This window comes from Gasterosteus aculeatus, chromosome 2 (genome assembly GCF_964276395.1).
Source record: "Gasterosteus aculeatus chromosome 2, fGasAcu3.hap1.1, whole genome shotgun sequence".
Lineage (NCBI taxonomy): Eukaryota > Metazoa > Chordata > Actinopteri > Perciformes > Gasterosteidae > Gasterosteus > Gasterosteus aculeatus.
Window position 1 is genome coordinate 8,819,462 of NC_135689.1, and position 27,071 is coordinate 8,846,532.

At 41.3% G+C, this 27,071-nt stretch overlaps 1 protein-coding gene across 3 annotated transcripts in view; it reads left to right on the plus strand.

The window, feature by feature from the left end:
- lama5 (laminin, alpha 5) overlaps positions 1–27,071 on the plus strand; it is a 67,555-nt gene that overhangs the window by 14,323 nt on the left and 26,161 nt on the right. For all 3 annotated transcript variants that reach the window (XM_040192277.2, XM_040192276.2, XM_040192278.2), the window contains exons 3-22: positions 9,682–9,799; positions 11,518–11,636; positions 11,934–12,104; positions 12,883–12,980; positions 18,198–18,313; positions 20,592–20,710; positions 21,214–21,304; positions 21,433–21,567; positions 21,672–21,725; positions 22,222–22,362; positions 23,014–23,151; positions 23,451–23,585; positions 23,821–23,955; positions 24,144–24,281; positions 24,998–25,050; positions 25,898–25,997; positions 26,105–26,157; positions 26,333–26,438; positions 26,552–26,651; positions 26,761–26,917. In XM_040192277.2, coding sequence (XP_040048211.2) covers positions 9,682–9,799; positions 11,518–11,636; positions 11,934–12,104; positions 12,883–12,980; positions 18,198–18,313; positions 20,592–20,710; positions 21,214–21,304; positions 21,433–21,567; positions 21,672–21,725; positions 22,222–22,362; positions 23,014–23,151; positions 23,451–23,585; positions 23,821–23,955; positions 24,144–24,281; positions 24,998–25,050; positions 25,898–25,997; positions 26,105–26,157; positions 26,333–26,438; positions 26,552–26,651; positions 26,761–26,917 — 2,277 coding nt within the window. The remainder of the gene's footprint in view (positions 1–9,681; positions 9,800–11,517; positions 11,637–11,933; positions 12,105–12,882; positions 12,981–18,197; positions 18,314–20,591; positions 20,711–21,213; positions 21,305–21,432; positions 21,568–21,671; positions 21,726–22,221; positions 22,363–23,013; positions 23,152–23,450; positions 23,586–23,820; positions 23,956–24,143; positions 24,282–24,997; positions 25,051–25,897; positions 25,998–26,104; positions 26,158–26,332; positions 26,439–26,551; positions 26,652–26,760; positions 26,918–27,071) is intronic.

Below are 27,071 nucleotides of genomic sequence, written 5' to 3' on the forward strand. Positions count from 1 at the left end.
ACTTTATATTTCTGATGATGAACACAAGTGCAAGGTCACTGCTGCTCATGATAAGTAAAGAGAGCACAAATCTATAGCTGTTCTAATGTGAAACACAAAAGACAGCCATTCATTCTTTTATCCAGGTGTTCATATCTAAATCACATATTTTCAGGGATTATTCAACCGTGAAAGCTTCTGCTCAAGATCTCTTAATATTTTACCTTTGTTTCGTTTTTTACGACCGGGTTTTGCTGATTCAGTGGTGTGTGTTGGGTTTTTTTTTCATTTTAAGCTGATACGAAATGATGACTTACATTCCTTTAACTATTTTCTTGTCTGAAGGACCTTTGTATCGAAACTGAATCCTACACAAGTGTAAATTAAGATGAGAAAAACCTTTTGTAGTAGAGGAAAAATTCCCAGAACAATTTTGGATGGAAAAGTTCTAAATACTTAATATAAGAGAAAGATTCTGCTAGTGAATTGTACAAACAAGAATTGTGAAAAAAAGTGACAACTTGTGTTACACTGTTGCTGTCACTGTGAGTGTGGCCTCACAGTTGTGTAGCTGCAGGAATGTCTTCCTCCTTGTTCAAACACAGGAGTGGAGAGCAGCCAATGGAGGGATGAGGACTATGGAGAGAACAGGAGGGCAGCAAACAGAAAGGAGTGTTTTCCCATAGTTAAGTCATAAAATGTTGAATGGGAGTGGAACGGAGGGAGTTTGTTGGGGTCAAATGTTTGACACACCCACACATTCAAACGCACACAGCCACAGGAGGGTAAGGCCGTGTGTGCAAACAAATACACTGGAAACACACTTCAGACTGATTTTGTATTCAATTTTGTTGACTTTAAGGCCTCTTAGGAGCGATTTGAGCAGATACCGTCCCTATAACTGTCATAAAACTTTTTTACACAATGTCTCCCAACTAAGTTTAAGGCATTTCATCATCTAATCTACTAGTAGTAGGTAAAATCTGACCAGAAAAAAATGCTTTGGGCGAGGAAAGCCTCAATTCCCAAGTCCCTTGAGTCTTAAATCCTTTTTAAAAAGCCAACAATGATCAGCTGTAATTTTCTATATGTTTGCGCTTGTGTGTGTTTATCCAGCTCAGCTACAGCTGCTGACGTTGTCTCATTAAAGCTTAGTCAGAGTTCAGAAACTGTGACTCCCCGTGATGTGCTCCACTGGGCAAAGTCCACATTTAAATCCCCATCCCTCTGAGATACGACCTGAACGAGATGGGATCGTGTCGTCGGGAACGAGGGGCCGTCTCTACAACAGTGTCTCGTCACATTTCTCTGCCAATCTGGGGTTTGGATGCATTAACGGGACACGGTCGGCTTATTGAGACCTTGTGAACACCACGTCATCAAAGCACACAGATACAGAAAGACATTTGTACCGACTGTCTGAGAACAGCGAGGTGTTTATTGGCTACTGGATGGAAACAAGCCGATAGCCGCGGCAGCAACTGTGACTGGTGCCATTAATGCCCACAGCTGGGCGGCCTCAGCACATTCAGCCCCACACTGTGACACGTGCTGGGGATATTGGCCGTGGTGGTGGGCCACATTTCCGTCGGTCTGCTTGATGGACACCATGCGACAGAGAAGGTGTTTTGATAATATCTAATATCTTTGGCTTAAAATACTACTGAACGATTGAGTCACGTGATGCAGACCTGTTGCTTGAGTTTGCCTCGGTGAGACCAGTCTGCTGGTAATGTCATACTTAATCATTCACTTTGTACTTTCACACACAGCTCCTGAGCCCCCCACTAGCCCCAGACGTTGACCTTTGACCTCTTTGCAGACTGGGGGGGAGCGGGGCGGTAAAATTAGTCTCTCAGCTTGACTTCTGAGCTAATTAATTTAAACTCCTTGTGTAGAACACGGGGTTTAAATTAATTTCATACAACTAATTCCAACCGCAAATATGTTTTCGAAAGAAACATATTGGATCCAACATGTTGGATTTTTTTAAACGTGATCTCACTGAAAGATTTCGCACAGAACGCCACACTGATGCCATTTCTACCAGCTGTTAACTAAAGGGATTGAGAATACACTACTTTTTGGTGCTAACCTGGATTTATGTATTTTTGATCATTAGAAAGAACCTCTTTGTCCCAAAAATCGTAAAAATGAAAAGGAACAAAGACATGATTTTTAACGGTTTGACGTGACAAAAAGTTGCGGGTCACATGATATCAAACTCTGTCTATTAAAGATTACTTGTAGCTAGACTGAATGTAACCCATAATCAGTATTTGTCTGTAGAATTTCCACAAAACTCCTCTCTCTTCCTCCTCCTCTCTTTTTATTAAGACAACCTGTACTCCCCCTTCTCTCTCCCTTATCACTCCTCCTCCTCCTCCTCCTCCCATTCTTCACTAATTATGGAATTCGCTCCGGCTATCTGTTCCAATCATTTTGCAGAAAGGAGTAGTGGATCAGGAAGGTGGAGAAAGTCAAGGTTATAAGAGAAGAAAACCTCCCATCCTCCTCTGTCTGACCTCCCTTTCTGAGTCTGTAATCATCAGACCGTTTCATATTTTATAGTTCATCTGCTTTCCTCCTTTTGAGTTTTGACACATTTGGAACATTTTCAGCAACGTTTTCCCAGGTGACATTTATACTAATTTCCTCTGTCAGGCTGCGACATGTGAGCAGACTTTGTCCATGAGGTAGTTAGGAAACATCCCAACCTAAGATTTTAAAAACGTTTATTGACTTGGTTGTTATGAGATTATAGTGAATGTTTTTGTGGATTACGTCCACCATTACATGCTACATCTTGTCATAGTATCTCCAAAAGCAGCTCCTCAATTTGAGTCCAGCTGATTGTTCAAACCATGCTCTCACTTCTCGGCGTCAAGGTTTAAAACAGACAACATTACATTAAGAGACGCACACTGTGCAGGAGTTTCCACATCCTGGGGGGATGTTGAAGTGTCAGAGCGATGGAACAAGGCATCAATTTGAAGAAGAAGCCTGAGGATAAACTGTCCCTCCGGGGCCTCTTCTGCTTGTTTCACCTCATCCTTTCATTCTGCTACTTCCCTTTAGCTTCTCTCTCTGTTTATCCTGGCAATGGCATCTTTACCGTGATTGTTCCAAGATGAAAAAAAAAACATTCAAATATCCCCAAAATGCATAAAATTTAAAATGAATAAACAAGGCCGTACGCTTGGAAAGCTACGCAACAAAATGCAAAGTCAGTGTAAATGACCTTTAGCTCAACGGCAGCAGTAGAGGTGTCGTTGTTCTTCCTCACTTTTACCCTTCAGGAATCAGGAAACATTTATTGCCAAAATATGTCAAACATACAAGGAATTTGACTTGGCGGTTGGTGCGTGACAGTAGACGGTGTAACAATAGACAACAAGACAGCAGTGCACAAGTAATGAAATAAAATAAAATGAAATGCTAATGCAATGGGTTAGTAGAATAAGGCTATGGGTTAGTATAAAATAAGAGAAGAAAGTTAAAGTTAAAAATAAAAAATATTTAAAACGTTAAAAAATATTTAAAAATAAAGTGCACTAGCGAACAAGTGACGAGTGAAAAATGACAGTAAGTGACGTGTGCAGTATGAAAGAAAGTGAGCTTCTTCCCACACCCCCTCTTTTCCTCCTTCCTTGTCTCCCCTGATACGTTCTCTGAGAAGGAGCTTCACTCAGTATTTCCACGATGAAGATGAAGTCAATCTTTCTTATCTCGTATCTCTCTTCCTGTCCGTCTCCTCCCGTCATCTTCATGCCTGCTTTTCTTTTCTCACTATCTTGACCACTCGTTTCACTGTCTCGTGGTCGCCTACTTGTCCTCTTTAGTGTTGCGCTCTTGACAAAGATACGTCTTAATACCCGAGATGCTCCAGTCGTCCCGTTTTGATATAAACAGCGCAGGGACTTTCAGGGAAGTTATTATGTTTATTAATACCCTGTGAGTAGGGGGTTAGGGGGTGAGTGGCGTTAAGAGGTGAGACATATATTCAGGGTTCATAAAAATATTAAGATGATATGAGATATTCAAGAAAGAAAAGATGTCCAGTTAGTATGTGATTCACACATTTCTGTGGTATTTAATATTATAAAACACCTAAAAGGGTATAAGTTGGAATTACTACTAATAATGCAATATCTTGAATTTTAACGTCATTCCAATATCTTTTTTTAAGATGGAAGTTGCCATCTCCAACCCTGTGACATCGCTAGAACGCAACTCATCACCGAGGGATAACCTAGCTTTTCCGTTCTTGCTCTGACATGTCAGACACTCGGCATTTTCAACGCCGTGCAAACCAACGTGAGGATGGAAAGATAAAGACAGAGTGTATAATCTTCAAATTTCTGAAGTGGTTTAGGAACGCTGAGATCACTGGCTGAGCATGTATGGGCCGGCTGCATGAATGTATATGAGTTAAAGGTGTAAAGTTGCCTATACATACCTTTAGCCTCAGGGCAGCAAAATGCCACCTGGAGAACTGCCGTTTGGGATATAGGGGCGTTAATTGGGTACATGCAGGCAGTTATTAGACACAGTCCTCTAAAAGTGTTCGTTATGTTTTCTCTTCCGTTCATTTGGAGGCGTGTTGATAACGCGTACTTGAAGGTAAGGAGAGGCAAATCTGTTTGTAGAGCACTTTTCAACAACAAGGCAATTCAAAGCCCTTCACATAAAAACACTGAAACCTCAGAAAAGCACATTTAACAACAGTGAAGTAAAAAGGAAATTAAAACAATGAAAGCCGCAGTGCAGTTTATGAAATAAACAGATAAAGCATCCACATCCTCTGCGAGTTTGTTCCTGACACGTGGGGCTGAAAAACTCAACGCTGCTTCTCCGCGTTTGGTTTTGATTCTGGGACGGAAAGGAGACCCGTCCCAGGCGACCCGGGGGGGTCGTGATGGTTCGTTAACGTACTTGAACACCCTTTTCTAGCTGAAGAAGCTGAGCGTCACCCTTAGTGACTGCTAAGAAGTAATACCTCTTATTTCTCTCACAGGCAGCAGATACTTACTTACAGCAGGTTTTAACTCTGGCCTTAAATTCAGATATTAGAGCTCTAAATGTGAGATGTCCCCACTTTCAACGACACTTTGAGCTCCTTCCTGACCACCAGTTTCTCACTTGTGTTGGAGGATAAATCGCTCCACAGTGGAAAAGGCAAACAGGTCTGCTTTGATAGAGACGGTTTCACTTTCAGTCCTTATAATTCCCAAGAGGCGGATTGTTTTAAACAGCGAAACCGGAAGCCGTCAGAAAATGTTCACGCTGAAACCGAAGAGGAACCGTGAACGTTTTCAGGAATTCTTCCGTGGGATCCTGAAGGAGGAGTAGATGGGCATTCTCAAACGCCTGCAGAGAGGAAGGGGAATGAATGGATGAATACATGTTCAGGGAGAATTAGGGTACAAGAAAGACACTGAGATTGACTTGGAATGTGAGGAATGACCTTCGCTCTCAGGAAAGCTCTCCCATGCAAACGCGCACGCACACACGCACGCACACACGCACGCACGCACATAGAGCAGTAGGTGTCTGTCCAGACAGATGGACACACTGATAAACTTTAAAACGTGATCTTTTCACTGCTTTCCTCTACTATACATGCCGTGTGTGTGTGTGTGTGTGTGTGTGTGTGTGTGTTTGCTGTGGATGTGTGTGTGCGCGTGTGTCTGAGTGTGTGATCACAACAGCTTTTCCTCAGACTGGCACCACTGAATCTGTTTGCAGAGACGGACCGAAAGAGATTACACATCAACTGACAGATAGCAGGAAGAGTCAGTGCAAACACAATGAACAGAAGGATTCATGTTTCACAAGGACGAGGTCATTCGATTTTGAATGGCGATCAATCAGACCGTTGCCGCACCATGTTGACCATCAGAAATATTACCTTTGGTATATGTTGTATCATCTGGACAATATTATGCAGGAGGTGACAATTGAAAAATAAAAATGGTGAGGTCCTGTATTTTATCAATCTCTCTCTCTCTCTCTCTCTCTCTCTCTCACACTCACACACACACACACACACACACACACACACACACACACACCGTTAGAGCTTTGTCTCATGTATCTTGTCTCTCCCACTTTGCAGCATTGCTACAGGTTGTGACTCCTTCACCCCTCCATCCTTCACGCCCCCCATCCTTCATGCCCCCATCCTTCCCTTTCTGTCCTTTTATTGTCTGTCTACCGTCTTATCTCCATGGTTACATTGAACCAGGAATGCGCTGTCACGGAGGAACGCGTACAATTATTAAACCAGTCAGAGAAGAACACACACGCACATTCCTTGAACACATATATATGCGTATGCGTTCAGACATCATCTTGAGGGAGAGTTGATATTTACATTTTGACAAATTTCAAAACATCTATTTTTGTAGGGAAGGTGTGTCATTGTAGAAAGAGCCACTTATTTCAGGTTCCCCGGAATAAGTCTCACAATAAGTCAGTGAGCTAAAACTTCAGTCAAAGAGGTGTTTCACTTAATGGGAAAAGAAAATGCTTTTTGTTCCCTTTTCATTAATATTTAGTTACTAAATAGAAGAAAAGGAAATGTAGCTAACATACCGTAAAACATTTAAAAACGGTAAACTTCCTATATTTCTATTAGCAACACACCCTCCAAATCGTAATTCTTAAATTAATAGACAGAGATACATACTCTAATCATCTTTGTGCTTATTTGTTCCCCAGCAAACAGAAATGTTCATTTGCACCATTTACTCAGTCACATGTCCGTCACAGCTTTAGTAAACTATTCAGAACAAACACTCGATTGTAGTTTTTTAAAGTCAAAGCAAATGAAAAGCCGTTCATTTGCCTAATTAATGCAGTTTTTAGTAGTGTGGTGGCACCCCCCCAAAAATAATTCTCTACAGATGAGCCTTGATATCTCTGTTATTCCTTTCATCGGTTTCACTTCCCCCATAGTTTGCTCTGTTGCTAGCTGCCCATTGCTACGGTAACAGCAGTGTAATTGATGGGATTGACAGGCAAATTTGGGAGGCTGACCTGGGAGGCCGCCACTAATCTATAAATCCTGCAGAGGGGTGTGCACGTGTAATGGGGGGAAAAGGGGTCAGCAAAAGCTTTTGTTGTGAATGTGTGTGTGTGTGTGTGTCTGTGTGTGTGTGTGTGTGTGTGTGTGTTTAGATCACGCAACAGTCTGACTCCCACCGAGTGATGGAGGGAGGGAGACAGACAGACAGACAGACAGACAGACAGTCTAATCACTGCACTGCTGTCTGTCTGTCTAACGGGCTTAATACATATATCATGATTAATTGGACAAATCCTCTTTTATCACAGATAAATGACCCTCTGTGAAATGAATAATCGTATAACAATTGAAATTTATAAAATAGGAAATTTAAACATTGTTAAACTGTATCTGGAGCGCGATGTAGTTTGATTAAAGCAGTTATTTGACGAAGACTGCAAAAAATATATTTAAAAAATGTGTGATAGTCTCTGTTTATTGAGGGGCAAAGGAAAAAACAGATCACTGGTACATTTAATAAATTGGGGCTACTAACAGGATTTAAAATGCATAATCAAATAAAAAAAAAAAATACACTACAATGCACATGCAAACCTACACTATCAGACTTGAGTACCACACTAAGGCTTCTCGCTGGAAATCATTTATTAAAATGGCGCTTTTAGGGATGTAAATTCTAAATGTCCAGACATACATTTAGGGAAGTTCATGTGTAGCGCACTGTTGCCTTCAGAATAAAAGACTGTACAAAGCAAATAACGTGTGCTTTTTTCCCTTCAACTTTTTGTCATTTTCACTACAATGAAAAAACACAATATAGTCTGGAGTTCAGAGCAGATCACTTGATCTTTGATCCGTTGTATGTTTTCAGTTAGAAATGAAGTTTTTGTTCAAAAGATCTTCTCTGAACTTTAGGTTGCTCCCTAAGCTTCAACCCTGGAATCAGAAGAATGCTTCTGGATTTGTCCTCCAATTTCTTCCACCCTGAGGGACGTGCTTTCTTTCTGTTTCCTGTCCTTTTAGATCTCCTTCAGACATACACACATGTTGACAGATATTTTTTAATAACGCGCATTTATTCTTTGGAAGTACGTCAATCTCTTTGTTATGAAGTATGTTGAACACATGTTGAACTCCAGTGATGGACGGTCACAGTGTGCGTGTTAGTGCTCATTTGGTGAGACAAAGACCGACCTCACATTGAACCATTGACATGCTTTTTACTAGCCTCAAATTACATTTTCCATCAAATTCGCCCAATTTGTGGTCCTCGATCGTACCCTGAGTGGACAGCATGATAGTTTTAAGATGCACATGTATTTCTCTATGTCATCAGGGTTTAATATGTACACAGTATATGCAACAAGGTCTTTTAAGGGGGCACAACACATTCAGTTGACCATAAAATGCATAAGATAGGTACAACTGTCTCTTGTTGATTTAGGGGCGAAGCTAATACAAGTTTAGATTAATTCATCTCGTATCACAACTTGCATAATCTATTTGATGAAAAAGAGACAAAACATTTAAAAGTAAATTTCTTTTTGAGCCACTATATAGTTTAAAATGTGATCTATAATCAACATAAAATGCTTGTTTTTATCCAGAAAACACAAAACAGACCACTATGTCAATAATCAACATTTCGTTGTTCATTTAAATGAACTTCAAATTGTCGTATGCTGTCCCTTAAATGGAGCTCTCAACTAACACCCAAACACACGCAGACGATTGTAAAAATTGAATTTGATTAGTCGGGATATTATTTTGTGCGTCATCTTATTATTTCAGTGTGTTCTGTTTCGAGGTCTGACAGACAAAACAATACAGCTGAACCTCTGTCTTTGCCCATGGGAGCAGTTTGTCATCGGCGTCCAACAAGCTTCAGGGCCTTTCCAGGAAATGAGTGAGGGATGACAAGGGAAAGAGAAGAGGCTGCAGACAGCTGCCTTAGAGTCCGACTGCAGAGCACCTGGTGCTCATTACCGACAGGAATCAGAATATAACACATAACCTGACGTAACAGATCAAACGTTCTGCGCTTGGTTTTGACGTGATTCCTCTGTAACGAGGGGAGAAGTTTCACAGGTCAGCTGTTGACCGCCGACTGGTTTCATTAGAAGTTGGCAGCTTGCTTTTCCAACTAATATCCCATGCCATCCTTTCTCCTTTTTGCTTGATTACCTGTCTTATTTCTGTGTTTTCTTTTCTTTATTTCATTTTTGGATGCCCTTTTAAACTTTTGTTCCATGTCTCACTGTTTTCTTTTTTCCCCTTTTATTCCTCATAACCTTTCCTTTCACGTCCATCTTTCCTTTTTGTTTAATTTCCTCCTCTTGCTTTACTTTCTCATCCTTTTCACTTTTCTTCCTTCCTTTTCCTGAGGCCACTGGATGACATTTTTAACGGGCTAGGAAACAGTCTGAATTTAATGCTAATTAACTTTTATGGTCCACGGAAGTTGACAGGACCATCTAGGAGATTGGCTATTTATTCATGGTTCCTCTTAAAGCTTATCCGTAGTGATTGTGCAGGTTGACCACAAACTCATTTGACTCCAATCAGTAACAGATGTTTTCCTCAAAGACCCATAAACCTTATTGTAAAACGGAGCTGCCAGGTGCTTTCATAATGTAATAACGTGCAATATTGTCTTTTCTCTGTCTCCGCAGGTCTTCCATGTTGCCTACGTGTTGATTAAGTTTGCAAACTCTCCTCGTCCTGACCTTTGGGTTCTGGAGAGATCCGTCGACTTTGGTCAGACTTACCAACCGTGGCAGTACTTCGCCTGTGAGTATTGTACACGTATCTTCATCTGCACAATGCATACATGCGTGTGCGTGAGTCCAGCTGTTTGGTGATTAGAAGCAACGTGTCAGATTCCATCAGCCTCACTTGCTTGCTTTCCTAACCTCCCCCGTGGTTAGACTTAATTCTCCCTCTAATCTCACAGTTTAACAGCAGGTCTTAGGGTGGCCGGCCGGCCGGCCGATTGGTTGGTTGGTTGGTTGGTCGGTTGGTTGGTTGGTTTGTCGGCCACGTCGGGGGATATTTCATACAGCTGCTAGCTGGTTGGCTGTCGAACCCGGGGGGCTGTAGGGGAATTCCAGGCATGTTTGCCAACAGGTCACAGCTTGATGTTCACCTGAGTAGAAAAGAAAGAGTCCGAAGGGGTTTGGGTCTGGATTGTGTGTGTGTGTGTGTGTGTGTGTGTGTGTGTGTGTGTGTGTGTGTGTGTGTGTTTGTGTGCGTCTACTCATTAATTTGGATTATTGAAAGCTGCTCCAGGTGTCCAAGATGCCAGAGAAATTACATTTCTGCTTGATAACCTTCTCCACCCTGAAATCTTAAAGGTGGAGTCGTTAAACTTAAAAGCTGGCGGGACACCAGGGACCAAAAATAACTGCATTTAACCAACAAAACCCTGATTGCCTTGTTTTCTTATGAACTCCATCTCGAGGTTTCAAAATTGAGGGTTGTGGGAGTTGAGACAGTTTTAGTCTGAACTGCTGGAGCTCAGAGACAGTTGGATGTGACGTTGTGACATTTTAAAATCACCCTTGCCTCCTTTCATTTGTCTTGTTTTTGTGTTCTTTTAGTCTTCGTCTGTGTCAAGGTCACATTTGAGATAAAGTAAAACTATTTCAGGAATGTAGTTGTATCTTCATGAAGAAACAATGTGAACAAAACAAGCCTAAATCTCAAGCAGTCAGACACACAGTTTGATTATTATTATTATTATTATAGAAACAGAGGAAGGTTTTCTCAACCAAATTAACCAACCAAAATCGTATTGTCTCGAACGTAATTCGATGGCATAATTTAAATATCATTTAGATTCTTTGAGTGCTTTCACGCCCGTAGTTGGCTTGATTTGTTCTAGACCGAGGTTAGTTTTGATTCCTGTTCACACTGACTTTTTATTAATGAACATGAAGGTATTCAGTCCGAGAAGTAGCTTGTTGATCGGACAGTTTTATGTTTCTATCACAAAGAGCTCATGAAGAAATAATTGATTACATTCTAATTAGACTCCAAATCACCTCGTTGGCATGAATAATAAATCCACGCTTATTCCCCTGGGGTCGCTTTCAAACACTTTTCAATGCAGTCAAATAACTGACAAACTGTGTGTCTGAACATCACGGAATAATCAGAGAAAACATCTTGCTGTCATGCATTTATGTTGATAGATACGTTATAGACATGCTCTTATTGTTTTTATTGTGATTATGAGATTGCTTGCGTCTTTCGTTATGTTTACAGTGTCTGTAGAAGATGAAGACAATCCAGCTTTTGAGAAGCTGAAAAGTCTGCTGAGCTACATTTATGGAGAACTAAATTATAGACATCCACCAAACTGAGATCCTCTTCTAAGTATCATTTACACTCCTCTGTGTGTGTGTGTGTGTGTGTGTGTGTGTGTGTGTGTGTGTGTGTGTGTGTGTGTGTGTGTGTGTGTGTGTGTGTGTGTGTGTGTGTGTGTGTGTGTGTGTGTGTGTGTGTAGCCTCCAAGAGAGACTGTATTGAGCGTTTTGGACAGAGTACCATTGAGAGGATCAGCAATGACAATGACATCGTCTGCACCACCGAGTACTCCCGTATCGTCCCGTTGGAGAATGGAGAGGTGAGTGTGCATTGGTGTAAAAAGTACATTATGTCTTTTGTTCAAAGCTGCACAGCAATTGTTTCCTCATTCCAATGTTCAACTGTAAATGTGTTGCTTTCATACAACTTGTGTGAGTGAAACATTTCAAAATAAACTCAACAATGACAACAATTTTGCCGGTGGCAGGATATTAAATTAAGAAAACAACCAAAATAAGGGGCCGCTTGATGATTGCAGGACTTTCCAAGACTCTAATCTTTTATGTTTTACCACCTGTTGGTCCCATGATAACCAGCCTCTGTCCTCCTCTCCCAGGTTGTTGTGTCCTTGGTGAACGGTCGGCCCGGGGCTTTGAACTTCTCCTACTCGCCGGTGCTGAGGGACTTCACCAAGGCCACCAATATCAGGCTTCGTTTCCTGAGAACCAACACGCTGCTGGGACACTTGATGGGAAAGGCGCTCCGTGACCCCACCGTCACCCGCAGGGTAACGCAATGCAACCAATTAGGAAAGATCCGGTGATGTCATATTCTGAAGAAGAGAATGAAACGTCCATGTAACTGCACACTTGGCTGCAGGTGTTTGCCCCGGAGTCTTACAGCCTTAGAGACGTCATAATGATGCATTAAGATGCAGTATTACAGTATTACAATCACTGCAAAATTATAAAAGATTTGTCAAATCTGGTCCAAGTACACCAAGAAAATGTTATATAAAGTTAATATAAACACTTAAGTAGTATAGTTTTGTATATATAATATCTTTCAGTATATATAATATTGAATTAAATAAATGTAGATCCTTGTTGTTTTTATTACTTCTTATTTAAAATAGCTGTTTGATCTCAGACCTTGTGTCTTGTCTCAATTTAAACCGTTGTGGCTGTAATCTCGTGAATATCCCCCCTGTGGGACTAATGAAGGATTATCTTATTTTATCTCTTATCTGATCTGTGGGAATTAAAAGCCACTATGAAGGTGTTACCAGTCATTCCCGTAGGAATTGGAAGGGATACGGTTACCCTGGATCTCTTTAAGCGATCTGTAAAAAAGAAAAATCTGCTGCTAACGTTTAAATTAGTGAGCTGCAGATGTTCCGTTTTAAACCTTCGTGTTCAGCGTCATATTTACGGTGCAGGCACAAGAGTGGTGTGGATGTTGCATCCTATTTCCCCAAATATCAATATATTCGTTCAACTAAAACATGACGTATTACAACATATTGATGGTAGTAACTCTTCTTGTGTATTCATTCCATGTTACAGTATTACTACAGTATCAAAGACATCAGCATCGGAGGACGCTGCGTGTGTAACGGACATGCTGAAGCCTGCGACGCCGATGAGCCCAACAACCCCTACAGGTGGGACCCGGCCTTCAAAGGGTCAATGGATTTCACACACACACACACAGATGCACGCACGCACAATATCGAAATCAGACGGCACTGTCATGACTCACAGACAACATTGTTTCGACTGGATTTTGTTCTGTGTGTTTGTTAGTGTGTGTGTGTGTGTGTGTGTGTGTGTGTGTGTGTGTGTGTGTGTGTGTGTGTGTGTGATTGTGTGTCTTGGTAAACCGCGGGTTATAAAAATGATTTATGGAGCGGGAGTCTGGCGCGTCTACATGCTGCAACACAAAGAAACATTGTGCAGACACTCCACACTCCGACACCTTTATACACACTCAACGTTGCAAAATGGAAATGGCCAAATTGATATCCTCAACCTACTGGTCGGATCTGATTCATAAGGGTTTTATTTTTCTCAACATCTGTCTTTATTATTCATTATCTTCAACGTAATGAAGGAAAGGAACAAATAGTGTGATATCATACAGGTAATTGTCTAGTTGTTTTTGTTGGAGCAGAAGTACAATACAGAGCCAGTTTTAATTCATGTGGATGAACTGTGCGTGTGTGTGTGTGTGTGTGTGTGTGTGTGAGAACGTTTGTAAAGTTCTACATAAGTGTTGGTGTCTCATGATGAGTGGAAGTGGACTGCATATGTTTAACTTTATTGTATGTGTGTGTGTTGCACGATTACATCGTGTAACACAATCGCACACGCACGCCCACACACAAAAGAATGAACCACCGCCTTGATCTGCCGATAGATATTTGCCCCCTGTCTTGTAAAGCCGATGCTGTAGCTCTTGTCTTTTTTCTACGCGTGACTGATTTGGGAATTTGGGAGGGATTTCATCGGGAGGAGATGGGGGCCGAGGGGAGGGAGTCCTGGCATTTGTCAAATATTTTAATGTACAGTGAAGGAGAATATTCTGCTGCTGGTTTGACAGTAGATACTGACACACATGTGACATGTTTCCTTCCTTCTACTGTTAATCAGAGTTAATCTTCAGTGAAGTCCAGTTAGAGAGAGTTTCCTCCAGAATGGATCTAGAACATCACAGCAGTGTCTGACCTGCGTTATGATATTGCCAATATATAGATATATAGATAGATAGCCAGCCTAGAAGTTGTGCTTGCATTTTTACGCATTTAACAACTGACTCTCAAGTGAAATATAGACATTTAAAAATTGAATAGTAACCAACAATTATTTACTGTCAGACTTCCGAGCTGATCTACTTTTAAACAGTAGATCTCCAACAGTCGCATCTGTGTTTGAGTCTGTTTCTTCCAGACACTGAGCAGAGCAGCTGCAGTCACTTTGTCGGGTGTGCGCTCGAGCTAAAGCCGAGCCTCACGTCCTCTGCGTGTCCGTCGGTGTTTGTGGCACACGGGTGTAGCTTGAGGAGGTGTTTGTTATATCTTGGTGGGACCCCGACAGGTACTGTGGTATCTGCTTGCGTGCACACACATCTTCACACAATTTATTGCAGAAGACCTCCTCAACCCGAGGTGAAACATATTTCTCTGCGGAAGAGTACTTAATGAAAAACATTCATTTTGTACAGAATATTAGTACTCTGTTTTCCTTTCTTCCTCAGCTTTTTAGACATTTAAACTAAAATCTAAAATTACAATCTAAAACAGGGCTACGCTTTGGACAACTATTGGCTGTCTTACGTTAATGCCGCTCAACCACTCGCATATTCAAAAGAATTACAAGACGTAGCAAAAGTTTTCACAACACCCTTATGTGTAATTCAATCAAGTTTATATTGCACTGCATTTTAATGTCTCTAGTTGTATAGTTTCATACGGTAAGAGCTTTAATCTCTATCAGCTGAGGTACATATTTACACAACGGAGTGTCTTTACACTGCCAACATAATGTAATCCTGTTTAACAGGCAGCGCCTGCAGGCTGATGTCGAGTACAGTTAACCTGAGCGTGTCTTGGCTTCACTCCCTTTAAACCGCATTGAGCCGTCCAAAACACGTCCACCTTTGCTTTGTGACTTTTTGTTAACAAATCCCTTGGTTGAGCATAAGGACCTGAGCTTTACAGGACCTGAAAATACTGTACAGACTAATATGTCATGCGTCGTGAAGACCTTGGATGGCGACAGTTGCAGCCAAAGATGAAAACATAAGTAAAAAATATGTTGGAGGTTAAAATAATTTCCCTAATTTGGACACAAATATCCAGAGGGATCTATGAACACAAGTTAAGTGTGTAATAATAATCATTTTACATGGCCTGTGCGCACCATTTGGTTTCACTTTGCTGCTTCACCTCCAGTTCAGGATGAGAGCTGTCAGAGGGGAGGCCACATCTGGGTTAGTCATTAGCACAGCTGGTGCCATGTGCGTAGAGTGTGTTAAGTATAATTGTGTCCACCCCTGTGTGTGTGTGTGTATGTGTGTGTGTTTTGGTTCTTTGGGTGTGACTGGACAGCAGCCTCACATTTTCTGCATACAGCACTTGCAATAATTAAATGGAATCATAGAGAAAATCGTATAAATGAGTAAAGCAGAGATGTGAGTGTAAAGCAGAGAGTTGTTTATTAGCGATGGAGCAGTTTCCCGTCCTTCATATTCGAAATCAACCAGAATCCAGTCACAATTCCACTTATAGGGACATCTGTTACTCTTTTACCAAATTACAGACTGAGATGTTGTTGAACTTGTGACTGGTATTTCACACGTTGTCCCTGACGGACTGAGACATGAACCTTGTCAAACTGTTTATATTCCAAATATTTTTCATTTCTTGAGTCCTACAGTTTCTGTTAGAGGGGTATTTAGACTTGTTTCATAGAGACGGGTTTTTTTATTGAAGGGAAAACGGCATAAGGAATTTTAAAAAATCCCTCCTGACCTCATCAAGCTTTTGGAAATGCTTTCTCTGCTTTGTGTCAGAGCGAAGGAATTCCAATCTGAAAACTGGTATCAATGCTGGACTTTGTTTAACGTTGTACATCCAGCAGGTGTGCTACAGACGACGGACGGTGTGCTGACTGGAGCTCTGTGTTTAAAAATGTGACCTATAGCTGCTCTGCTGATATGATTATGTAACTGTAAAAGTTTAAAGGCCAAGAAACAGAGACTACATGATGATGGAGATTGTGTCCTACACAGTTATACATTGAGTAAAACACTGATGAGAAATGATAAATGAAAGCAAGGTTTCACAATATAACATTCAACTACTTTTTTTCCGGTTATTTTACAGAATAACCCCCTAAAATAGTATAGACTTTCTTGGTATGATACACTTTGAGAATTGTCAGCAGACAAAACTAATTAAAAGTAAGCAACTAAGCAAAAGTTTCCCACTGAACTAAAATAAAAAATGTTGGTTATGTAGAACAATTTAAAAACGTAGAGCAAACAAACAAGAATTATATAATCTGTCAGGGTCTATAAAGCTAAACATAAAGTCAAATCCACTATAGTGCTTTCTAAGTACACAGCACACAGTCAAAGGCCGCACCATAGACAGCCACTGAACTGTTTTCATCCACTGTCTTTGTTGTGTCAATAATGCAGAGTTCCTCCAAAGTTTTGTTCTTCAGGTAAAAGAATATGGCGTTCAGGGAACAATTCATTACTAAAAAGTGAAATAGAAACCTAATTCTAAATATTTAACTGTGAATTGAATAGGGGAAATTGTGCTTTATGGCCCTTTGAGTTCACTCTGCTTGGGTCAGGAAGCTGCTGGTCCTTAGCTGACGATCAAAACCAGGAAGTAGTGAAGTTTGATGGAAGCCGTCCATTGAAAGCCACTTCCTAAAACGCTTGAGCAGGGCGGATCACCAGGGAGCAAAGGAAAGACGGATGGAGAGCCTCAGAGATTGGGGATGCATGAGTGAGCGTGTGAAGTATATTGTGTGTGTGAGTGAGAGAGGCTGAATGGATGGTGGAGTTGAGGTGAAAGCTGGAAACACAATGAGCCCGTTGAAACACAATACGCAGACACGTTATCAGCGTGGGCCAGAGCAGAGCAGCCCTCCAAATAGGCATTCTAAACACCTAAAATACATTTCAAATGGGAATGAATTGTATTATTCAGTGTGCTATTAAGATTTTGACCATTCAGTAAATAAATCGTGATATCAGCTTACATTTTGGGAAAAACAATGACCGAAAAAGAGTAACTAAAAGAAGATCAAAACTACTACAAAGTTACATGAAACACATACAAAGTGACACAGAACAGTTAAAGAATGGGAGCCCAGGGACTGTGAACATGTCGTTAACACAATAATGTTGATGTAACTAAATTTTGATTTACAGAGATTGAATGAATCCGCGGTTTGAAGCAACGTGCAAAGTCAACGGTTCCCATGTCGGTTTAAGAGCATTGTTATTTTAGGATTTGAAATCAAACTTTTGTCGTTGTTGGTGATTTTCTGTGTCCCCAGTCCTCTGTCTTTGTCTCTCCTTGACGTAAGAAGACAGAGAGATGAGGCAACAGTGTTAACGGTTTCTTTCCTCCCTCCCCGCTGTGTTTTGGCCACACTCGGCAGGCCGCAGGTTTACAGACTAATCCGATTAAAATCTGTGGTGAAGCAGTCAGCCGCCGGTCAATGAAGTAGGAAGATGAACTCTTTCATTGTAGGGGTTTCTATTTCCACCTTTCTCGTTTCTATTCACTGTCTGACACACTTGCTCTTCCGCGTGCTTGGAAGTGACGGCAGCAGTGTTGGAGGAAGAGGAATGTGAACTTTTCAGCCGGCTGATTTTAGAACATTGATTTGATTTGATTTGATTTGAAGAATTTTATTTCTTGAACATGTAGACACCAAATAATAAAAAATTTAAAAATCAACATAGACGTAGACCACAAAATGAGAAAATACACCTTTTGTTCAAGAAAAGGAGTAGGGGGAAGCAAAAGCTTATAGATACCCACCCCTTTCTTATCCATATTCTCAATTAGTATATATTACTTTGAAGATTAATATCATACATACATACACACACTCACACACACTCTCACCCACACACACGCACGCATACTCACACGCACAAATAAATACAATTTAAATTTCCTTCACTTAATATTTTCACAGATCTCATATTTGGCTAATGTGTATAATTTAAGATGTTTTTTGAACTGTGCAATATAACTGTGCATTGGTTTCCAAGTATTTTGCGTCGGCACTCCAACCGAATCTGTTGTTTACTTTAGTCATACTGTTGTTGTTGTTGTTGTTGTTTACAGGTTACAGTGTGACTGTCGGCACAACACCTGTGGCCTGTCTTGTGACCAGTGTTGCCCCGGCTACAACCAGTTGCCGTGGAAGCCAGCCACCACCTACAGTGCCAATGAGTGTGAACGTGAGTAGGAGTCTGTGTTCACTGATGCACACGTACTCAAGCATCTGTGGAAGAACACACACACACACACACACAGTTAAACCAGTGATCTCTGCAGTGAAATGTGTTTCTTTTTATGTGTTGGTTCAATGGAAGGAGTTTGTCCTAATTTAAAGGAGCTCAACAGACACATGTTCTGCCGTGCTGCTGATAATCTGCACACATCCAAATTAACTGTAGAAAATTCCTCCAGGACCCCTGGTTGAATATGAACATGAATACAATGAAAATATGGTTGTGTTATTTCCTGCTACCTGTGTGCCAGGAGATCTGTTTCCATTCAGAGATGCCCGTGGATTCAGTCATCATCGATGTTGGTGTAAAAAGTTCTCACAGTGCCAATATATAAAAGTGGCATTTGCTCCTTTGTCATTTAAGATTCTGAATTAAATGACAAAAATGGGAAGGATTTATTGATGAGCCCTAAGAGAGCTCAACAGTTTCCACCCAACAGAGAATGGGGGATTCCTGCATCTGTAAACACACAGATCAGTTTTTATCCAATTATTCAAAGTTGAAGCTCTTTGGTAACAGCAAACTGCATCAATCAGATGCTTTTCTGTTCCCCGTTAGGATTGTAGGTAGTGTGATTCTCAATAAGGAAAGAAAAGGGTTTTCTTTTAGTTGTGTTGATGAAATAAGGCACCATATGTTTGTGACTCCCAAGCTCAGTATATTTTATCTCATTTTACCTCCCAAACATGTGTTGATTAAAGCACTTCACAAAGACAATCCACAAAAAAGCGTCAATCGCGCCGCAAAACCTCTCTGTGAATGCCGCCGTCTGCACCCTTGATTTATCAAAGCTCCGGTTATATTTACATGTGAGAGCCGTGTGTTATCAAAGCTGCAGTTATATTTAACAGGAACAACGTGAGTGCCACAATGGCAAAAGGGTCACCAAAGGGCAACATGATAGGAAACTACAGCCACAGGGAGATGCAGGCATGCAGCACAGGTAGAGTGAGAGCGGATCAGATTACAGCCACATGCTAACTGGAAGTATCAATATATAATGCATTTACCTTTAATCAACCAGCGAGATGAACACTAAGCCGCAGGAATTCTGATGATGGTTTGCCTACATGAATAATATAGTAATATATCTGTTTGAGAGCAGAGTGTGGTACTTTGTATGAGTCACTGCTAGTTTAATGCATTAAATCCTCCCTCGACAGCCTTTTTAGATTATTCTTTTTTTGGGGGGTTGGTTTCAAGGAAGCAAAAAAAGTAATATGTGCCTCAAGTCTGAGAAAAAGCACTCACTACAATCAGAGGTGAAGGATAAGGAGCGCTGGTTTATCCAGCCGGCACCTCTCAGGCGCTGAGGGTCAGATAAGAACAAAAAGCTCTATATCCGGGTTTCACTGACTCTGTATGAAGAGCAAACTTTGTTGAGGTTTTTCTGCATGTCTGTCTTAAGCCTACGGTTCCCTTTCTTTACCTTAGATTAAGTTGAAGAATGTCTGAACGATGATGTCAAGTTTGGGCCGTTAGACTTGATTCATGTAATGAAAGGACTCATTAACACAAGCACAAAGTTCTTTTCTTGTCCATGTTGATGACACGACTTTATGAATTCGCTCGCCAGCCCAATAGAAAGTGCATCAAAACATCTGCATTGGCTTTTTGTGCTGATGTCAAAGAACATGGTTTGTTAGTTTCATGGTGGCTTGATGAGGCTTCAACATTAATTTAATTATTTTTAAATGTTTATATTTAAATTAGAGACAATCAACCATTTCAGCTTTGGGTAATGTTCTATTTTCTGGACTCCTGAAACGTTCTTTGATTGCTGCATGAAAAATCCCTTTCATGATTCATAAAATATCCCCAAACTTCTCATTTCTTCTTCAAACTTCAAAGAACCTAACGACTGACTTACATCAAATGTCAGGAAATAATTAAGCTTGTGTGGTGTTATATAAATAGCTTCACACATTTCTCTCTTCTGCTGAGAACAGAAACGTCTTGACTTGCTCCTTACTCTCTTTCCCTCTCCTGTTTCTTCTTGTCCTGTCATTTTATTTTATCCTGCTTCATGTTCTTCATGCACTTTTCACCCTCCAGGTGATGGAAACTTCCTCATGCTCCATGTTTGTTCGTGGGCTTCTGTCCATGTTATTTCATATTAATCCGCCTGCTTGTGTAAAGGACTATGAGCTTAAAGTTGATTACGTCATATAGAATGTTTTGTCCAATAATTGTGTTGTGACAAGAGTTTAAAACGTTTTTTCAGCGTGTAACTGTCACCGTCACTCGTTTGACTGTTACTACGACCCCGAGGTGGATCAGCGGAGAGGCAGCATCGACATCCACGGACACAACAGAGGAGGAGGAGTCTGCCTCAACTGCCAGGTAATGTTGTCTGTCGATAAATAACAAGTAATAATTGCAGGGGTGATTTTCATAGAAACACCTCTAATGTCCTTAGAGATCAAATGGTCCTAATTTTGTAGTAGAGTAAAATAATAGTGGTGGTTTTGTGCTTTCCTGTTTAATAAGGGATCACAGTCACCGCTGCCACTTGCAGTGTGTAATGACCTAAGGAATCTATATTTTGCAATCAGAATTACCAATAAACTCTGTTCAGGAAAAGACAACTCACTGATTTGAGGTTTTTATTATTTATTTGTGACTTTTTTCTTGTAAATCTGCCACTCTCAAATAGCATCAATTTTCCGCCCACGGTGCTGTAATTTTTCCTTTTTTGTATTTACAATTGCCTTAATGTGCAGTTTTCCGTAATAATGTGTTTTCCATATACAAAATCAATACTTTAAAATGTACTTATATAAAGTATTATCATCAAGCAATTGTGCGCATCACAATCATTAGTAACGGAAACTCGTCCTTTTCAGCATCACACCACTGGAGCCAACTGTGAGCGCTGCATCCCCACCTACTACAGGTCACCTGACCACAGCATCGACTCCCCATTGGCCTGCTCACGTGAGTGACAGGATCAAATGAACACAAAACATTAAAATGCAAATATAACATTTCCATCATTTATATAATTTCTTTTTTTTGTATTGTCATTTTTTGCACCTCCTCTTCCTCCCTCTTCCTCTCTGCAGGCTGTGACTGTCAGTCAGAGTTCTCAGATGGTACCTGTGAGGATCTGACCGGTCGCTGCTTCTGCAAACCAAACTACACCGGAGAGAACTGTGACTCCTGTGCCAGCGGCTTCACCAACTTCCCAGACTGTTACTGTGAGTACCAGACAAAAACTACTGTAACTGGACATCACATCCACATGCACCTTGCCCTAAAACCTCTGCTTTCTAATATCTCGCTTTTTCTCTGTGTCCACCAGCCATCCCCACCTCCAACAACAACGGCGAAGCCAAACCTGCAGGAGAGATCATCCGTAAGAAAAAATGCATTTGTCCTATTTTAATTACATTATTTATTTTAATATACATGTATGTGTTGCTCTTTTGTTGCTTCTGGGATCCAATTTGAGTAAAAAGGTTTTGTCTCTTTTATCTAAACCATTACAGAGTATGCAAGTCTGTTATCATACTTGCATACTTTCAAATACTTTAGCAGAGTATGGCAGACATGTACAATGAAGGTTAGCTTATAATACAAAACACTTGTTTTCCATGATGGTTTTCATCTGTTCAGTTTTTTTTTTTTTTTGTGAAAGTCAGATGTTTGGGGGAGTTTTGAGAAAATCAGTGTGGCGTAAATGGAATTTCAGTGGAATGTGATAAGCTGGAAAAAACAAAACACTTTTCAGTCCAAACTCATTGATACATGTTGGTGTGGCACCTGCTGTGGCTCAAACGGGATGCGTTTGAAGAAACAATACTGACAAAAAAAACCCTTCTCTATAAAAACCTCCTGTCTTCTCTCTGCAGACTGTGAGTGCAGTGCAGCCGGTACCGTAGATAACTTCTGTCGGCCGGATCCCCGAACCCGGACCTGTATCTGCAAACCAGGTTTCACTGGTGGCCATTGCGACACCTGTGCTCCCGGTTTCTATGGATCCAACTGTCAGGGTGAGAGATGCTTACATGAATTGACAAATATATAATATAATATATATTTCATCTGCAAAATATGAATAAGAAAATGAAAATAAACTCTTAGGCCGTGGTTTAATGCAACCTTTGCTGTTGGGACTTGAGTTCCCATATCTGAGCTCGGTCGTGTCAACACACATCATTTGTGAACTAATAAAGGATAAAACTTCACATGACGACCCCATCCCTTTAAGCTCTCAAATAAAATGACTCTGCTTTAATTGAGGCTTTATAGGTTTTTGATTGCAAAACTTTGACAGTTGTGTTTGATGGGTTGTGTCACAGACAACAGACACAAAAATACAAATGCACAAACAGGAGGTAGGAATTTCAAAGGTTTTATTTCTAGGCTTGTTTATTTATCCCGTGTTAGTTTACCACCCAGGAGAAGCAACAAACACACACAAACACCTGAATAAACAGCTTGTGTCTAAACTGGGTTACTCAGAGTAAATGGTTTTACAGCATTCCTTGAGTGATTGAAGATGGTAAAACACACACCTTCATCCCTAATACAATTTTAAAAAATGGGTGGTATTTATCAGTCTTGGTTTCTGCCGTTTGTTTATCTAACTAAATGTCCTTATGTTTGTTTGTTTGTGTGTGTATGTGTGTGTGTGTCTGCAGCCTGTCAGTGCTCAGGTCCCGGCTGTCTGGATGGGTCATGTGATTTGGTGACAGGTCACAGTGTGTGCCGGAGTGGTTTCCGGGGTTACCAGTGCGACCAGTGTGCACCGGGCTACTTCAACTACCCGCTCTGCCAATGTGAGTCATCTGCAGCTGCGACGGCGTCTGGACCGTATAATGTTATGAAAAAGAGAGAATAGATGCAGACAAAACCAGGAGATCGGTCAGACAAAACCATGACGCTGGGCATTTTGCCTGGGGTCATACAGGATAATATCTGGGGGGTTTTCTGCAGTGAGTTTTCTGAGAATTATCTTTGTGTGATTTCTATAAGAAAATCCTTCATGATCGGGCCTTTTTAAACGTTTATGTCTGGTGTTGCAACTAAATCCCGTGTCTGTCCAAATCACAAAGACTCTCCACGTCTGTCTGTGCAGTGTGTGGCTGCAGCACGGTCGGCTCCTTGCCTGAAGGTTGCGATGCGTCTGGCCGTTGTCTGTGTAAACCAGAGTTTCAGGGTCCTCGATGTGAGCAGTGCAAATCTGGATTCCACTCATACCCCAACTGTCAAGGTAAACACACGCACCCAGAAATGTAAATGTAAAAGGAAAGTGATAAAAAGCACCGTTACTGCTGTATATAGTAAGGGAAAGAGAGAATGTGATGATTTATTAAAGACACGTGGAAAGGCTTAACTTGACGCACCATCTCATGAAGTGTTATGTTTTGAGAATAAAGCTGCTTAAATCTTCTCTGAAACAGGGGAGCGATTTGCTCGTTATTACGTCTCACCTCTTGTTTTCTCAGTGTGCACGTGTGATCCTCGCACCTCGTTGGACTCCGGCTGCACCGCGTCGGGTCACTGCCACTGCCAGCCCAACTACAGCGGCGTGTCATGTGACCAGTGCGCTCCGGGTTACTATTCTTACCCAAGCTGCACGCGTAAGTCAACAAACTTTATATATATCGACACACAACGCTCCTGGCTGCTATCCCAAAGTTGAACAAAGCAATCGCCTTTGTGTTGTCCGGAAATCTCACTTGACTTCTTTTGCGGCTGCTACGTGATGCTTAACAAAGCAATGGATGAAACTGATGAATAACTGGAGTTGATGATGTGTTGCTTTCAGCCTGCCAGTGTTCTGCAGAGGGCTCCCGCTACATCAGCTGTGACCAGGTGACAGGACAGTGTGTGTGTCTGCCTACCGTGGCCGGCCTGAGGTGTGACAGCTGTGCACACGGCGCCTACGGCTTCCCCAACTGCAGAGGTGAAAAACACTTGCACACACGCGGGTCAAACACGGGCAAATTCTATTGGCTGCTTAACGTAATAGAGGTGAGGTGTGACAGCTGTAGTTAATGTGACCGACAGCTAATCACACACACACGCACACACACACGTGCAACAAGTGCTGTGATGGAAGCACGAGCAATGCTGCATTCACACACAATATCGGCTGGATGAGGAGGACACCTGTGAGTGTTTGCTTTGGCTTCACAGTGACACCATTTGCGTGAGTTTTGGACTTGAGTGTCATGAAAGATTTGATGACTTTAGGCTACACAAAGACTTGGCTTGGACTTCAGCTTTTGACGAAGAGAGTTTAAACTATCGAGTGTTGTCTAAAGGACTTTGGCAGCGAGATATGTTCTCAGTTTCAGGTTCAAAGTCTTAACGTATTCTCAAATCTTACAAACCAACGTCCTTCTTGTGACAGACGTTCATTGCTGTGTTGTTATCTGACAGGATAAACTATGTCAATATTGCTTACAACTGTCGTCTTAACGCTATACAGATAATTCATGTTGTCTGTTATATGCAAAGGACATAGAAGCACTTAACACAAACCGTATCGTGGTGAAGAACCAAACAAATGAACGAGCATATTATCTGATATTATGACTGGATTTGTTGCAGTATACTTCAAATAACTACATTTTAAAACTCAGCTGTATGAATATTGTGGTTCTTTCTCATTTAAAGCTGGTACCTGCCACCCTTCGGGCTCTGTTCAGTATACGGTGCCGCCACCAGTGGTGAGTTTTTAAGATTTTTCTGTTTTGTATTACAAATTATTTTTAAGGGTAACCGTGACAAAAAACAATGGCGTCAACTGAAAGAGCTTAGCTAATTATAGAAGCTGAAGTCATGGAAATAAAATAATCATTTTCACAAGGGATTAGTTTTACCAGGGCTACCATAGCATTGACCATTATATAATAATAATAATAATATTTCTTGAGCTAATATCTCAAAATAATGAACACATTTCTAAAGATTTGTTATCTAACTCACATATATATACAGTGATCCCTCGCCACTTCGCGGTTCACTTATCGCGGATTCGCTATTTCGCGGATTTTCATATTGCATTTTTTTTTTTTTTTGGTGCATTGTGCTCTGCATTCTGATTCGCTAAAAACTCACTCCCGAGCCGTTCATTACAGTTCTCCAACGTAATCGATGGTGGCATGTCGGTGTACAAGGATCTTTTTGCAAAGAAGAAAAAAGAGCGACAACAGCTGCCTATCACTATGTTCTTCTCCCGAACAAACACACCTGCACCGCGGGCTTCAGAAGAAGAGAACACTGCAGAGTGCAGTCAGGATGCAGCGGCCCAGTCTGAAGAGCAGTGAAACGGCCTACACGCGAGTCACTGTATTTGTATACATGTAAAAGTTGCTAATTGTAAAAAAAAAAAAAGTTTTCTATTTCGCGGATTTCACTTATCGCGGGTCATTTTCGGAACGTAACCCCCGCGATAAACGAGGGATTACTGTATATATATATATATTATTAAAAGGGTAAGTTTCGATCGTATTGTTTTCTATTTTATTATTGTGGTCTCATTGTAGTTTATTTTCCTCACACGCACCTTCTCAGGGCCAGTGTGAGTGCCGTCGTTATGTGGAGGGCCCGGCCTGTGACAAATGTAAAGCTCTGTACTGGAACCTCTCCCCCGACACTGCTGATGGATGCACCAGTAAGACACTACAAACGCCCACATCTCACACCACGTTTCACTGGTTTGAATGCTGTTAATGGAGCTAATTAATGATCTCGAGTCTAAGTGTCTTCTTTCTCCTGCAGACTGTGAGTGTAACATTGCAGGCACCATCAGTGGGGTTGCAGAGTGCGCACAGGTAAGCAAATTTAACTGCAATTTGTCAGCCATTATTTGAAAATAATATTATTTATCCGAAACAATCTTCCTACTGAGGGTTAAACAGACAACAGAATGATCGATAACCTTTTACTTAAAAAAGGCAGGCTTCCTGTTATCATTCTAATGGTAATAATCCACTTTTCCTCTGACAGGCGACTGGTCAGTGTTACTGTAAACCCAACGCCTGCAGTGGAACCTGCTCCAGCTGTAAGGAAGGCTATTACAACCTGCAGGAGCACAACTACTTTGGCTGCCAAGGTGAGTGCTCATCAGCTTTGTCTAATACAACATCTTAGATGTTCTGTTTCCCTTCAGACAAATGCGTTGGGATGCGGCCATCTGGTATTTACATTTTTGTGTGACGTATTTAGGTTGCCAGTGTGACATTGGAGGTTCAGCGGGTCAGTCTTGTGGGGAGAGGAACGGCCGCTGTCTCTGCAGACCCAACGTGGAGGGACAAAAGTGTAATCTGTGAGTCATATATAACACAGCGTTATTGATATCCTTCAATTGACCAGACAATGAACATGCACAAGGGAAGCCGTTACTTTTTCACACTAAATGCCACCTGTTTCTGCAGACCTCGTCCAGATCATTACTTCCCAGACCTCCATCACCTGAAGTTTGAGATTGAGGAGGGAACCATGCTGGATGACCGACCAGTGCGGTTTGGCTACAACCCTGTTGAGTTCCCGGACTTCAGCTGGAGGGGTTATGCTCAGATGTCCCCCGTCCAGGTAGGAACGTTGCATTTGACCTTTAACATCGGCACTTGTCATGCAGTGAGGATTTGGTTGGGTATTAATTGTATTCCAATCCTGCTCATATATTTACCGTGCCCCTTTAACTTAGTGCTAATATTACATTTGCAGAAATCTTGAGGTATTAAAT